This window comes from Rhinopithecus bieti, unplaced genomic scaffold (genome assembly GCF_001698545.2).
Source record: "Rhinopithecus bieti isolate Rb0 unplaced genomic scaffold, ASM169854v2 scaffold_5889, whole genome shotgun sequence".
NCBI classification, from domain to species: Eukaryota; Metazoa; Chordata; class Mammalia; order Primates; family Cercopithecidae; genus Rhinopithecus; species Rhinopithecus bieti.
This window is the reverse complement of record NW_016805277.1, coordinates 3,045,198-3,061,523: the sequence shown is the minus strand read 5'-3', so window position 1 is coordinate 3,061,523 and position 16,326 is coordinate 3,045,198. Positions and strand designations below refer to the sequence as shown.

The window sequence follows — 16,326 nt, the reverse complement described above, 5'->3', positions numbered from 1 at the left end:
AAATTATGGTGTAATTTCCTATGCTGAAACTTTGTAGTTAATTTTTTTAAAAGGTTTCATTTTCCTATTGGTCTGATTTCACAGGAACATTTTACCTGTTTGTGAGGCATTTTTTCTCCTGGAAGAGAGGTGCTGATTGGCCCCAAGTGACTGACAATCTGGTGTAACGAAAATTTCCAATGTAAACTCATTTTCCCTCGGTTTCAGCAATTTTAAATCTATATATAGAGATATCTCTGTCAGCATTGCATCGTTAGCTTCTCCTGATAAACTAATTGTCTCACATTGTCACTGCAAATTGACACCTATTAATGGGTCTCACCTCCCAACTGCTTCCCCCTCTGTTCTTCCTGCTAGCATGTGCCGGCAACTTTGTCCACGGACACAACTGCCATAACGCCTTACGGGAGATCATCGAAACTTTGAACAGCCTCACAGAGCAGAAGGTGAGTACCTATCTGGCGCCATCTCTCCAGATGTTCTGGTGATGCTGTCAGTATTTCTAGGCCATGAAAACGTTAACAGTTGCTAGAGAAGTTGGAACTGGTGGTTGGTGACAGCCCAGGGCACACAGCGAGGCTTCCCCTGCCACTCTTTTTTCTGAGGGTTTGTAGGAAGTTTCCTCAGTTGGAGGGAGTGAGAGATGCTCATCAAGGACTGCTCTGTCCAGTTGGAGGTTAACTCTGTCTCTTGCTCTCTCGTTTCTGCCTGGACCAAGACTCTGTGCACCGAGTTGACCGTAACGGACATCCTTGCTGCCTCCAAGGTAAGAAGCCGTCCCACGTTCTGTTTTAGCAAATGGGGAGATCCATCCCCAAGTGTCTGAATAAGAAACTTGTCTACTGGAAAACGAGCGGGCCCAAATTAACTCTAAGGTGTTAGATGTTTTCAAAGAACGAGAAGTCTGATTTTTACTCTTAAGCATGTTTTGGTCTTTCTGGTTTCACTTGATTTAGAAGATGTGTAATAGAAAGCTTACATGCTATAGTCCTGACTCAGATCCTGGTCAAAGAAAAGCCCTCTTGGGTTTTACTTAGCTTTGGCATAGTGCCTGGAACGTAGGAGGCACTCAATAAATGCCTGTTGAATGGGAGAATTTTTCTGGCCCATACATTTCTGAAAAACCAAATACTCTCACAGAAACATATTGAGATGACAGGTTGAGGGAGCTTTCATTTTGTCTAAGAGACTTCCTATGGCAACAGAAAAGGTATCACCAGAGCCCCTCCTCTTCCACAGCCTGGCCACCTAACAGCCCTCTGGGTTCCAGGGCTGGCGGTCCAGGGCCCCTCAGCTTGCTCTGGTGGGCCGAATTCCCCTCCAGCTCGGTCCGGAACCATCCTGCTGGGTAGCATCCAGCACATCCCTGCTTCCGGCTGCCGGGGCACCTCGCCTCTCTGCCTCCTGTGCTGCCTCACCCCCACCCCTCTATCTGTAGTGGGAGGAGATAGATTTGACAGCTGATAGTGCATTTTCTCTGACAAACACATGACTACAGCCATATCAATAGTTTTGTGCATTTCAGTTCCTGTTTTCATGGAAACACACGGCTGAGAATGAAAGCCCCAAAGCCTCAATTTCACAGTGGTCTCCTAACTACTGCTTTCCATGCGAACTAGGGGGATGATTTGGCCAGGAGTGAAGCCCTGTGTGTTGGGCAGGGTCACACCCTGGCACCCAGGCCATAGAACAGGGCCCATCCTGCTTCATGAGGGAAACTGCTCTTCGGGCCTTTATCTGGACTATCTCATTTCATTAAAGGTTATCCCAGGAGTTCAATACAGGATGAGATTCCTGAAAGGCAAATCCACACTTTGTTTTTTTTTTTCTTTTGAGATAGGGTCTTGCTCTGTCACCCAGGCTAGAGTGCAGTGGTGCGATTTCAGCTCAGAGCAGCCTCCACCTCCCAGGCTCAAGCTATCCTCCCACCTCAGCCTCCCAAGTAACTGGGATGACAGGTCTGTGCCACCACGCCTGGCTAATTTTTGTATTTTTGTTGTAGAGATGGGGTCTTGCCATTTCATTTTGTCCAGGCTTATCTCGAACTTCTGAGCTCAAGCAATCCATCCGCCTCGGCCTCCCAAAGTGCTGGGATTAGCCACTGCACCTGGACAACAGTTTATGTGTGTGTGTATGGGGGTGTGTATATACACACACATATATATATGTATATACACACACAAATTTTCTAAGCCCTTCCAACCGAGATGGCTCCTACTAGAAGCCAAGAGTCCACTGGGTTGAGCACTGGGTCTCTGGAGGCCTGTGGCACTGCTGAGAAGGCTCTAACAAAGCCAAGGGAAGGACCACCTCACTAGAAGCCAGGCCTGGAGGAAGGGTGAGGGTTGAGGGCCTGGAGGTGAGACTGCCTATGGTTTTAGACCCAGCTCTGCCACTGACTAGCTGTGTGGCTGGCCTTCGGCACATCTTCACACCTCTCTGCACCTCAGTTTCCACATGTGAAGATACGAAAGTGATTCTGAAGGTGATTGCAAGGTTGATTGGAATCCAGTTCTTGAGTTAGTGGAAAGTGTTATTGTGAGATGATATAACCCTGATTAAAAGCAAGGACACGTTGCAGAGAAGCGATGATTCTAAGAAGGAGGTGCCCAGGTTGGAAAGGATCAAACCCTCCAGGATGCCAAGCCTGGGGCTATCCATCTGGGCTGTTTCTGGAAGACCTCCAGGCACAGGCCAGGACACCACTGCCCTCCTGTCCTTAACTCCCCTCTTCACTCAGTCCTCACTCACCTCCCTCTCACACACACAGACATCTAGAACAATCCCCACTGCCTGCCTTTACTCTTACCTGTCTCATTTGCCTTCCCCGAACTTCATCCTCCTGGAGTTCTCAATCTCACTCTTCTACTCTTTTCTTCCCCTCGAAGATTCAGCACTGCTTACTTACATGTTAAGATATTTCAGAACAGTGAAATGTTGCTATTTTCAAAAACCTACACAGGTGGTATGCAGAGGGAAAGGTACTTCTTTGTGTTCCCAAAGAAAACATCTTTCCAAAATCCAGCCTATTGATTTTATTTATTCGGGGGAACAAGAATGTTCGTATCTCTAAGTTGGGTAGCATTCTACTCTTGGCAGTTGCTGGAAAGAAGGCACTGATCTAGGTCCTGGGCTTCATAGGTTACACCTGTTGGGGTGTCTATGAAGTCAAGGCTGTCTGAGGAATAGCAAAGTGGGAAGAAGCAAGCTGGCTGGTCGATGAAGGGTTTCTTGGGTGGACGAGTAGATGGAGCTATTTCCTACTTACCAAAGAGAGCTAAAGTTCATAATTCTACAGAGAGTTCCATAATGAACCTCAAATATCTCTGTTTTTTGAAGGAGTTTCTCATATAGAGCACCAGCTGACTACCCTGGGCAGGACGGGAGATAATGAATGCGGTGCCAGTCAGGCTGGATTTGTATGGTCCTCAAGTGAGGTTGGTCAAGAACCAAGTTAGAACTCTCACAGAGTCACTGCCACAGAAGAAATCTCCCAAGTGGCTGTTTCCTGACATTCCCGGGAGGGACAGACTTCCTTCTCAGTCACTCCCTAAGCAGTTCTCAATGGTGAGGTCAGCCAGGCTGTCAAAGTGCACTCCCTGAGCCACTGGCAGACACACTCAGCAGCCGGAGCTAGACAGGCAGGTGGAAGGAGTCCGGGGTCACGGCAGGGACGGAGTGTCGCCCCCTCGCTGCGATACCAGAGCAACTAAAACGTAAAGGCCTCGCACTAAAGCTGCCCTTAGGCTGTATTCTTTTAAAATTTTTCCATTTAATGCAGACTCTTTTCAATTCTTATTTTATCCTTGTTTCCTTTAGAAAGTCCTTTGAAAAATATCTTCAGAGGATTTTTTCCTATACTATGTGGCCATATATGGGTCAAAATTAAGTTTAATTTCCAGGTTCCAAGCCAGCATTTCAGAAAAATCTCACCAAGGTTTGTGGGAAAAGAAGCAAAGGTTTTTCGGCCTTCTTGAATCTCACTGTTCCCTCTGCAGCAGCGTTCCCTCTGCAGCAGCATGCATGTCTGCCCACCTCCAGACACTCAGGTAGCATCTGCCGCCCCCCACCAGCTCCTGTGTCCCTCCACCTCGACTCGCCCACAAAGCCCAGAGAGGTCTGTTTCTTGGCTCCAAGAGCCCAAACATACTGACACACTCTTATATTTCCAACTAGAATCAGGAACCAGGAGTGACTCTCAGTCAGTTCATTAAGTAAATGTCTTTCCAACCGCTCTGCCCATGGGACGTCACACCCCACAAAGGAAAGGGGAAGCTTCCGTAGCCTGGGATTCTGGTGCCTCAATCTGGGTCTAGATCTTCCTGAAAAAAACGTTAAAATATGAACTGCATTCCTAGAATTTAGCCTATATAAATAAGAGATGAACACAAAGATTTATATAGTTTACTCACTGCCACTTATTTACAGAAACAAAAAGCTGCTGTAAATAAGGCAAATTACAATTGTAAAGGGGCCTGACAAATGACAGCACCACTATGCAATGCGTTTCTATGCAGCTCTCAAACCCATGTTCTCAAATACCACTGAAGGGCTTAGGAAATGCTTATAGTATATATAAAGAGTAAAAAAGTTACAAAACAGTATCAACAGTTGATCCCTATTTTAAAAAGTGTTTTTTAAAGTGTGATGATATTTACCAAAATATTAACAGCAGTAGTTACCTCTGGCTGATGGGATGAGTGAATGTACTTTTGGTTGAATATATATTCTTTTTTTTTTTTTTTTTTTTTTTTGAGACGGAGTCTCGCTCTGTTCGCCGCCAGGCGGAGTGCAGTGGTGCAATCTGGCTTCACTGCAAGCTCCGCCTCCCGGGCTCCCGCATTCTACTGCCTCAGCCTCCGAGTAGCTGGGATACAGCCGCCACTCATCCGGCTAGTTTTTTTTTTTTTTGTATTTTTCTTATTAGAGCGGGGTTTCACAGTGTTGCCAGGATGGTTCTATCTCCTGACCTCGTGATCCACCCGTCTCGGCCTCCCAAAGTGCTGGGATTACAGGCTTGAGCCACCGCGCCCGGCCGAATATATATTACCTTTATAGTAAATACATGTTACCTTGATCATCAGAAAAAAAAATGTAACTATAAGAACTTGAAAGTTGCTTGGACAGTGCTGCTGATAGAAATCCCTGAGGATCTTGTCACTGTTCTGATTCAGAGGGTCTGGGTGGGGCATGGGTGGTCTGAGATTCTGTATTTCTAAGAAGCTCCCAGTGATGTCCATGCTTCTGGTCATGGACCACACTTTGAGTAGCAAGGGACCAGAGCATGTCAGGGAAGAGGCTGGGGATAGCTTTATCTGAACTGGATAAAGGAACTAGGCTCAAGCTAAGAACCCTCTCCAAGTTCTGCATCTTTGTTCTTCACTGAAAAATGAGAGGACAGACCAGTTCAGACCTAGACAAAATCCCTCTCCTGGGTTCCCAATGACTTGTCTCCCTGCGTGTCCATTCCCTTCTCTAAGGTTAAGGGCCCCAGGAAGAGCCATGTGGTCAGACCCTCACAGTTGCCAGCATTCCAGGGAGATTCTCACTCCACACCATTTGGGGCCAAAAGGCCCCTTACAGAAACTCTGCCCAATGCTCAGCTCAATGGCACCTGCTCCCAGAGCCTCTCCCGATCTCCCAGGACACCTATCCCCAATCTGTACACTTATATCTTGCTGCCTGGGGTAATGTCTTAGCTCCTCACTTGGACCATGTGCTGCTCTCATCTCCCATGGGGAGGGCCAAACGGATAGTGCTGCCCAAAGCAGCAGAGTCCAGGCCAAAGGATGTGAACTCATTTATTCAACAGGCATGCAGGATTTCCAGGGAAAGCTGCATTTTAAAACCTTTGGGAACGAGAGCAGAACCTGACTGAGAGCTCATGTGGGCACTGTCCATAGCAGAATAGCTCGTGGGATATAGAGATATGAACGCGGAACGTGGGCTGTAGCGACAGATGGTCCTGCATTCTAGTCCCCACTGTGCCCTTTCCTTGTGGGGTGGCTTTATTCAGGTACCCTTTCAGCAAAATCCTCCGAGAGAAAGGAAACTGGGAGGTTCTGGGGAGACGGCTGCTGCGTTTGCAATTGGGAGAGGTTGTTGACAGAGGTTTATGTCTGTGGCAAGCAGCCTTCCTTCAGTGGAATACTTGAAGACAGGTCTGTAGTTGAGCAAACTCACCTCCGTTTGTCCCCCTGGAAAGAAGAAATCAAGAGGAAAAAATCTCTCTCCCATCCTCCAAATGGAGCTGGCACATGGCTATCTGTGGCATTTGTCTTTCCAGAACACAACTGAGAAGGAAACCTTCTGCAGGGCTGCGACTGTGCTCCGGCAGTTCTACAGCCACCATGAGAAGGACACTCGCTGCCTGGGTGCGACTGCACAGCAGTTCCACAGGCACAAGCAGCTGATCCGATTCCTGAAACGGCTGGACAGGAACCTCTGGGGCCTGGCAGGCTTGGTAAGCTGCACTGTATTCCTAGCAAGCTGGCAGCTTGGCTCCTGGTGGACAGCAGCCTCACTTCTAAACACTCCTCCTTAGGAGCTGCAGCACCCTTGGTCAACCCATTCATTCATTCACTCATTCACTAAGTATTTGCTGAAGTTCCATAAGTGCTGGGTGCGGTTCTAGGTGCTGAGGACGTGTCACTAAAGACACGCAGGCCAAGTCCCTGTTCTCGTGGAATGTTCTAGTGGGAGAGTTAGAAAAACAAACATGTAAAATGATGCCCAGTAGTGATACATGCTACAAAGAAAAACACAGGAATAAAGAACATAAGGGTCATGGGGGAGGGGCTGACTTAGGAGCTGGTGACATTATCTGAGCAGATATTTGAATTAAGTGAGGGAGCAGGCCACATGACTAACTGGGGAGAGGCCATTCCAGGCAGAAGGAGGAGCTATGCAAAGGCCTTAGGATGGAAATGAACTTCCTGTATTCAAAGACCAGTAGGAAGGCCAGTGTGGCTGGATCACAGTGAGTGAGGGGGAGTTTCTAGGACAGCAGATCACACAAGGCCTTGAGATTCCACCACGAGTATGGCAGGGAACACCTGCAGAGCTTTGGGCAGGGCAAAGACTGTACGATCTGATTTACGTGATTTAAAAGGGTCAGTCTGGCTACTGTGTGGTAAATAGGCTGAAAGGGGGAAGCATAGAAGCAAGATGGTCTGTTGGGAGGCTACCACAGTAAACCAGGCTAGAGATGATGGTGGCATGGACAGGATGGGAACAGTGAATAGATTTGGGATATGACTAAAAATAAAACCAGGATTTGCTGACAGAACAGTTGTAAGGGGTAAGATACAGGGGAGGAAAGGATGACCTCTTCGTTCCTGCCTAAACCCCTCTGGCGATGGTTAGTACTGTTTACAGAGAGATGGAAGACTGGGGGCAAGGCAGGGCTGGAGGTTAAGCAGAAGATCAAGAGTTCAATTTTGTACATTGTACATGTAAGGTGGCTGTTGGACAGCCAAATGAAGGTGTTGAGAAGATGGTTAGAAAAGTCTGGAACTTAGGGGAGAGGTCAGAACTTGCAGTACAAAAAGGAGAGTCCTTAGATAGATGCTATTGAAAGTCTGAATGACAGAAAGGGAGAGATCAAAGGACTGAGCCTGAGATCAACACATGGAGGTCAGGAGAGGAGGATCCAGTAAAGGGGCCTGAGGAGTAGACCAGTAAGGCAGGAGAACACTGGAGAGTGGGCAGTATCCCAGGAGGCCGGTGAGGACACTCACAGAGGGAGGGTCGACTGTTTCAAATGTACTGAAAGGTCAGGTCAGGTGAGGACTGAGAAAGGCCCCTGGGTTTGACTGATGGAGGTCATGGGTGAGGCTGATGTAAATGGAGAAGCAGGAAGGAAAGTCCAGCTGGAATGGGCTTACCGAGGATGGGGCAGTGAGAGAAGCCAAAGAAGGAACAGTGAGGGCAGAATACTCTTTGAAGGTGTTTAGCTATAAGGCTGCAGAGAAACTGAACCATGGCTGCAGGGCGGTTATGGAGTGAGGGAAGCTCTTTTAAGGTGGAGGGTATACCCAGCATGCTAATGCACCTGGGGGAACGGTCTGGTGGAGTAGGGAGAACTGAAGAGAGGAGAAAGAGGAGGAATCATTAGAGGGCAGAAGTCCTTGTGGCCCAGAGCGGATGTTATCTAATATCGAGTGGAGGAATTAATTGGCTTTAGAAGAGAACAAGGACATGTATCCCTTCTTTGGGCCTATCACCTTGTAGACAATGGGATAGGTCATGGGATAGGAACTTGGCACAACACATATTCTCTTTTAATTCTCTCCATTATCTTATGAAGCAGGCAAGTAGGCAAACAATTGTCCCGACTTTACAAAATAAACTGAAGCTTTTATAAATTAAGTAGTATGTTCTCAGCAATACAATTAATAAATGGTAGAGCTGAGATTCAAACGGAAGCAGTGGCCTGGGGGTAGCATCTGGAATCCTTCCCACCTTTAGGGCTGCTGTGCTGCAGTGCTGCTGTTTAATGACAGAAGGGCCACATGACTGAATCTCTCTCAGCAGTCCAGGCAGCCATGCAGAAGGCCCAGTAGAGCACGGGCAGGTCTGAGCGAGCACCTTCTAGTTCCACCCTCTGAGCAAGCACCTAGCTGTGACACACCTCTCCAGAGACTGCACTCCCCGCCGCCCTGCCTACCCCAAAAGCAGATAGGTTATGGTATACAGTAACCATTTCTAGAAGTGTAAGTAGTAATGCACCCAAAACAGGCAAAACCTGCTGGCCTAGTGATAGAGACTCCCCCCAGTCAGGCTAGACTGGAGGCCTTGGTTTGGTAAGTGTTCAGGTGGCAAGTGCCAAAGTAGGCTTGATCAAGTAGACAGGCAGGCAAGACAAATGCTTAACAATGCAAGCTAATTAAATGTTTCTTTTGTAGAACTCCTGTCCTGTGAAGGAAGCCAGCCAGAGTACGTTGGAAGACTTCTTGGAAAGGCTAAAGACGATCATGAAAGAGAAATATTCAAAGTGTCGGAGCTGAATATTTTAATTTATGAGTTTTTAATAGCTTTATTTTTAAAATATTTATATATTTATAACTCATCATAAAATAAAGTATATATAGAATCTAACAGCAATGGCATTTAAGGTATTGGCTATGTTTACTCGACAAACAAAATCATGGTTTGCAACTGTTAGGGAAATCAATTTAATTTACCAAGAAACTATAAATGCTGTGGGAGCAAAACAGGAAAGACCACTTCCCCCTCAAGGAGTTCCCTCTCGAGTTAGGGATATAACGCACAAGATAATTAAAGAATACAAGGCCACACAAGATGTAAATAAGACACTGTGGGTCCATGAGTGCTACGGATTACCATATATTTCTGAACAGAAAAGGTATCAACTGGATGTCTAAAATGTTCTTCCCCCATTGGCACAAGGATTGTTACACTGCGTCTACAGAAGAAAAGAAGTAATCCTCAGTACACCACATGGCTCTACAGTGAATGATATTTAAAGTCGTAATAATGTAAATTATCTTGACTCTCAAGTCTTAGAACCAACCAATAGACAAAGCACAGAAGACGTGATGATGATTAGAGAACAGACTATAAATCGCTATCCACGGAACAATATAAGAGCTATAGCTGGAAAAGGCTGGGAGGTGAAAGCAGAAGAAAAGAAAGAGAGGTGGGCACTGCTATCTCCAGCTTGCAAGGAGAAGGGGGAGTTAAATAACACTGTCTACAGTGGATGGAACAAGAACACAAGGTTTAGGGATTTATCAGAATGACAAAGGTAATAGAAGAATGAAAAATAATTTACTATAAAAATTTGGAAGAGGTAGAATAAATTAGGTAAATTCTCGTTCTTCAATAGGGAAATAAATATATGATATCTAACATTGATAAAGCAAAAAAACAGTTGGTAAAAATGGTCATAGATTGACAGTTGTTGCAGCTGGGGATGTGTACAGGGGGTTGATTATACTATTCTGCTTTTATACATAATTGAAAGTTTTCATAACAAAAGAAGAAAAAATAATAATGAATGAATCAAGAAATCTTTGGAATTATAATGATAGTCATGGAAAACTAAAACAAAAGGAAGATGGTTTGCTGGGAATGGGACTTGGACTAAGGAGGGGTGAAACAGGGCTGGAGACTTTTGGCTTTCCATTTTAAGTGTGTGTGTGTGTTACCACGTGCATAAATGAAGTTTTTTCATTAAAGAAGAAATAACATTTAAAAGACAGTAAGTGTTGGTGAAAACGCAGAAAAATTGGAGCCCTCCTACATTGCTGGAGTGATTGAAAAATGGTGTAGTCACTTTGGAAAACAATTGGCAGTTCCTCAAAAGGATAAAGTAGTTTATGACCCAGCAATTCCAATCCTAGGTATATACCCAAGGGAACTAGGAACACATGTCCACACAAAAACCTCTCCACAAATGTTCATAGCAACATTATTCATAATAGCAAAAAAGTAGAAGTGGCTGGGCACAGTGGCTCATGCCTGTAATCCCAGCACTTTGGGAGGCCAAGGCGGGAGGATCACCTGAGGCCAGGAGTTCAAGACCAGCCTGGGCAACATGGAAAAACCCTGTCTCTACAAAAAACTAGCTTAGCATGGTGGCACATGCCTGTAGTCCCAGCTGCTGGAGAGGCTGAGGCGGGAGGATGGCTCACGCCTGGGAGGTTGAGGCTACAATGAGCTATGACTGCACCACTATACACCAGCCTGGGCAACAGAAGAAGACTCTGTCTCAAAGAAAAAAAAAAAAAGTAGAAGCAACCAAAATGTCAATCAACTGATGGATAAACAAAATGTGGCATATCCATACAATGCAATATTATTTGTCATAAAAAGAAACAAAGTACTGACACAGGCCACAACTCAGATGAACCTTGGAAACAGTATGTGATGGGAAAGAAACCGAATGTGGAAGACCACGTATGGTATGATTCTACTAATACGAATTATTCAGAACAGGAGAATGAATCCATGGAGGCAAAAATAGAATATTGATTGCTACAGGCTGTGGGCAGGGGGCGGGTGTGGAGGCAAGGGGAGTGACTGATAATGGGGTGGGGTTTCTTTCAGGGGTGATGAAAATATTCTGATATTAGATAATGGTGATGGTTGCACAACTCTATGAATACACTAAAAACCACTGAATCGTACACTTTAAAAGGATAAATTTGGTAGTAGGTGAATTCTATCTCAATAAAGCTGTCATTTAAAAAAAATTAAAAGGGGAAAAAACCCAAGCATCATCAAAACTTGCCTTTTGAAGACTTGTTCTCTGCAAGAATATGGATCTAGTGACAGTGATTGAGCACTCTTTTCATCCTCGCTTACAGAGATGTGACAGAATTAATACGAGTACTAAAATTACACCAAAACATGTAACATCTTTTTAACCCTTTCAAAATATAAGGGAACAAATCAAAAGCTTCAAGTCTCACCCTGACCACAGCCAGTTTCACCCTGCCCACATAAAATACCAGCATGCCAAGGGCAGTAAGTAGCTATGAGAGTCATGGAGGCTTCTCAGGCCAATCAGAGAAGACATATATTGTAAATTTTAATTTCCTTTCTTCTTTGATTGAGGCTCATTTGCATTCAATGGCTAATGTGAGCTGTAGTCTGCCACAGGATATGGGTAGTGGGTTACAGTTTGTATATGAGGACAGGATGGTAAAGGAAAGTAGGAAGATTTAGAACAGGCCATGGAAAGGACACATGCTGACTCTAGGCAGGTCTGTCGCCACATAAGCTTCATTAGGCAAGATGCAACTCACATTCCCATTTACTCCCAGTCAGGCAGTCCTGGACTCCGGATGCAAACACGCAACAACAACAATCCTTTGAATTTCCGAAGAGAATGAGAACACAAATTGAGGCGGATACTTATAAAAACAGTGGGTGAAAAAACTTCAGGATTAAGTGAAAGTTAAGATGCTTGTCATCTGAGCACATTTATGTAGCAAACTCAGCCACAGCCCGTGCCTGCTTCATGGGACACGCCTTTTGTCTGCGTGTGGAATATGACATCCACAGCAAGACTGAACCTTTCCCTCCTGGCTATCAATCAGCTACCTCTACCTTTTGCCAATGAATAAACTATCTGTAACTGGCATCTAGGGCGTAATAATTATTTATTGGATAAATGAATCAAAAAATGATTCGGCTCAAATCTATGGCTTTTATTGAAACATTGTTGGGCTACAGTTACAAAGGGTCACCTCTGTTACAAATGCCACAGGGGCTCTGCTTGTTGCTGTCCATGTCATTGACCCTGCTCTTGGTTTTTCTCTGCCCTCCTCCACATAACCTCAGGGTGCCCACATCATCTAAGGATGGGAACCTCAAGGCTAAGTACAACACAGAGCTTTCTTATGAAGCTAGGCACAGACTGGCCTATGACACACAGGGCTGGCTTCTCAGTTCCTAGCAGCTTCCACTAGGAGCAAAGCAGGCACTTTCTCTAGTCTTGGAGCTGATTTCTAGATTTAATTTATTAGCTCAAGTTGAAGTTCCATTCCCAGGTAGAGTACTAAAATCCCCAGTTAGCTGTCACGCCCAGTGTTTCCTCAACTGGGCTTTTGCCCTAAGTACCCAGACACCCTCTCCTTGGCTCTCTAAAGTGCCTTTTTTTTTTTTTTTTTTTAAATGAGACAGTCTTGCTTTGTCACCCAGGCTGGAGTGCAGTGGGGAGATCTTGGCTCACTGCAATCTCCACCTCCCAGCTTCAAGCAATTCTGCCTCAGCCTCCTGAGTAGCTGGGATTACAGGTGCCTGCCACCATGCCTGGCTCATTTTTTTGTATTATTAGTAGAGATGTGGTTTCACTGTGTTGACCAGGCTGGTCTTGAACTCCTGAGCTCAGGTGATCCACCCACCTCGGCCTCCCAAAGTGCTGAGATTACAGGCATGAGCCACCGCACCCAGCCTAAAGTGGCTACTTCTAATCCAACCTGTCAACTTCTTCCTACTCCAACTTTCAGTCTCTAAGCTGTCTACTCCTTCTAGTTTCTGATTAGCCAGTTAAGCCAAACAAAAATTTGTTTTGATGTTTTGTCTGCTCACCGCACACCCAGGCAACGTGAATAAGGGGACACATTTGCTCCCTCAGTTTATACCAATCAGGAGTGCAGGCAGAACAGCTGAGAAGAGAGGGCGGTTACTCCTCTGGCTGATGACCCTTTCCACCTCCGGGACACAGGTGTGTATAACATCTGTTCTCCCAACCACCATCCGTGACTTGCTCCCTCTAATCCTTCACAATCTCTCCAGCAGTTGTTTCTCTCTTTTCTTTTTTCTCTTTTTTTTCTTTTTGAGATGGAATCTCACTGTCACCAGGCTGGAGTGCAGTGGCGTGATCTTGGCTCCCTGCAACCTCTGCCTCCCAGGTTTAAGTGATCCTCCTGTCTCAGCCTCCTGAGTAGCTGGGACTACGAGTGCATGCCACCACACCCAGCTACTTTTTCTGTATTTTTAGTAGAGACGGGGTTTCACCATGTTGGCCAGGATGGTCTTGATCTCTTGACCTCATGATCCACCAGCCTCAGCCTCCCAAAGTGCCAGGATTACAGGCGTGAGCCACCGTGCCTGGTCCAGCAGTTGTTTTTCAAAAACACAAATAGGCTGGGTGCATAGTTTGAGTAACCTATGATTGTGACACTACACTCCAACCTGGGTGACAGAGTGAGACCCTGTCTCTAAAAATAAAAAACAAAACAGGCTACCTGGTGAGTAGCATAACTCATGGTGGGGTAGAAATCAAGGCCAACATAGTATTTCTGTAATGACTCTGCTGCTTTTAGGTTGGGTTAGGCAATATCCTCTTGCTAAGATTAGTATCGACTCTGAGAAACACTTTATTCAGTTGTAAAGTCCCAGTTAAATTCCTTTGCACAACTGGAGAAATAAAGCCTTTGATTAAAACTAAAATTTCCCCAGCCCTCTAAAAAGGGATGGGGGAGGGGAGCAGGTAGAGAGGAATGTGTGATCTGTCATATTCTTTAGTCAGAGCCATAAACGTGTTTGGGTAAGACAATCTGATGTTCTGATAACGTTGATAAAAGTCACTTGAAGATTGGGTCACAGGAAGCCCAAGATAAATGCTGAGAGGAAACAGGTTCTTTTTGAAGTAGCCTCTTCGTAATCATTTTCCCACACATTCGTTCAACTTCCGAAAAAGGACTGAATACCTGATCTGCTTTGCAAATGAAACAGTTTAAGAAAGAGAAATTGAGATAATAATTAATAAATGTGTTTGGAAGGCTCCTCCAGCTTGCTTTAAGTTCAGGCTGTGGCTTCAGAACTGTGTTAACTTCTCCTATAAAGGCACAGGCTAACGGTGGTCTTTCGTGATTTTTACTCTACCTTGTTTTAAAAATGGATTCAAAGTGATTTATTGGAAAAGATTAAGACAGAAAATAACATTATTAGGATGAAAGAAGAAAGGGAGTAGGAGGAAATGATGATCCAGAGAAAAATAAGAGTATAAGCAGGTCATCAGATATTATAGTCCTATCAGCGAAAGCACAGTGGAAAATGCATATTTTACCTCACTCTTTTTATACATACAGGGAGAAAATAGTCTGATATAATTATCTGGTACTTAGCTTTAAAAGAAATTTTTCTTGGCCGGGTGCGGTGGCTCAAGACTGTAATCCCAGCACTTTGGGAGGCCGAGACGGGCGGATCACGAGGTCAGGAGATCAAGACCATCCTGGCTAACACGGTGAAACCCCGTCTCTACTAAAAAAAACACAAAAAGCTAGCTGGGCGAGGTGGCGGGCATCTGTAGTCCCAGCTACTCGGGAGGCTGAGGCAGGAGAATGGCATAAACCCGGGAGGCGGAGCGTGCAGTGAGCTGAGATCCGGCCACTGCACTCCAGCCCGGGCGACAGAGCGAGACTCCGTCTTTCAAAAAAAAAAAAAAAAAAAAAAAAAAAATTTTTTCTTGAGAGTCTTCACAAGATGATAGGATGGACAATGTCTTCAGCAGCATCCCGACAACACAGGCAGTAACAGGTTTTGTAAGGCAGTGGCTCAAAGGTATTGCTTGATGAAACTGGATACCATAGCTCCAGAACTCAATTGGAGAAGAGGGGCAAAGGGGGCAAAGGCAGCGCAATTTATTATCTTGTACATGCCAGGGCAGGCCTTTAATTCTGTCTTCATGTTCTACACACAGGTAAGAGTTTTACATAAGCTGGAAGTGGTGGAGAGGAAGACCCCTGGAACGGCCAGAGAAGTTTCCGCCCCTACAAAAAACACATTTTTAAAAAGTCACTTGACGCCAGGTGCAGTGGCTCACGCCTGTTATCCCAGCGCTTTGGGAAGCCGAGGTGGACAGATCACGAGGTCAGGAGTCCAAAACCATTCTGGCCAATATGGTGAAACCCCATCTCTACTGAAAATACAGAATTAGCCGGGCGTGGTGGTGCGTCTGTAATACCAGCTACTTGGGAGGCTGAGGCAGGAGAATCGCTTGAACTTGGGAGGCGGTGGTTGCAGTGAGCTGAGATTGCGCCACTGCACTCCAGCCTGGGTGACAGAGTGAGACTCTGTCTCAAAAAATAAAAAGTAAAAATAAAAAATTAGCCAGGTATGGGGGCATGCACCTAGTTACTCAGGAGGCTGAAGCAGAAGGATTACTTGAGCCCAGGAGTTGAACACACCACTGCACTCAAGCCTGGGCAATAGAGCAAAACCCTGTCTTTAAAAACAAAGTCATTTGAGACACAAAATTACAGCTAGATAGGTCTAGTGTTTTTACAGCACTGTAGAATGACTATTCAAATAGCTAGAAAATACTGAGTGTTCACAACACAAGCAAATAATGTCTGAGAAGATGTACATACTAACTACCCTGATCTGATCATCATATATTGTATCAAAACATCACAATGTACCTCATAATATAATTATGTGTCAATTAAAAAATAAAATTTTAGGCCAGGCGAGGTGGCTCACGCCTGTAATTCCAGCACTTTGGGAGGCCGAGGCAGGCGGATCACGAGGTCAGGAGATCAAGACCATCTTGGCTAACACCGTAAAACCCCGTCTCAACTAAAATACAAAAAAATTAGCCAGGCATGGTGGTGGGTACCTATGGTCCCAGCTACTCGGGAGGCTGAGGCAGAAGAATGGCATGAACCCAGGAGGCGGNGAGAAGATGTACATACTAACTACCCTGATCTGATCATCATATATTGTATCAAAACATCACAATGTACCTCATAATATAATTATGTGTCAATTAAAAAATAAAAATTTTAGGCCAGGCGAGGTGGCTCACGCCTGTAATTCCAGCACTTTGGGAGGCCGAGGCAGGCGGAT

At 45.3% G+C, this 16,326-nt stretch overlaps 1 protein-coding gene across 2 annotated transcripts; it reads left to right on the top strand.

Annotated features, from left to right (window-relative positions):
* The first annotated feature begins 246 nt into the window (after nucleotides 1–246).
* IL4 (interleukin 4) lies at nucleotides 247–9,099 on the top strand. 2 transcript variants are annotated; one of them, XM_017872022.1, is made up of 4 exons: nucleotides 247–446; nucleotides 719–766; nucleotides 6,287–6,463; nucleotides 8,907–9,099. In XM_017872022.1, the coding sequence occupies exons 1-4, from the start codon at nucleotides 312–314 to the stop codon at nucleotides 9,006–9,008; spliced, it is 462 nt and encodes a 153-aa protein (XP_017727511.1). In that variant the 5' UTR covers nucleotides 247–311; the 3' UTR covers nucleotides 9,009–9,099. The 2 variants fall into 2 exon arrangements, with proteins under 2 accessions (XP_017727511.1, XP_017727512.1); XM_017872023.1 differs by lacking the exon at nucleotides 719–766.
* Nucleotides 9,100–16,326: the final 7,227 nt, after the last annotated feature.

Excerpts from the sequence above, each read along its gene's own strand:
- IL4 (XM_017872022.1), top strand. The coding sequence starts at position 312 with ATGGGTCTCACCTCCCAACTGCTTCCCCCTCTGTTCTTCCTGCTAGCA. Across the intron at positions 447-718 it reads ACAGCCTCACAGAGCAGAAG|ACTCTGTGCACCGAGTTGAC; the intron begins GTGAGTACCTAT and ends GCCTGGACCAAG. Across the intron at positions 767-6,286 it reads ACATCCTTGCTGCCTCCAAG|AACACAACTGAGAAGGAAAC; the intron begins GTAAGAAGCCGT and ends TTGTCTTTCCAG.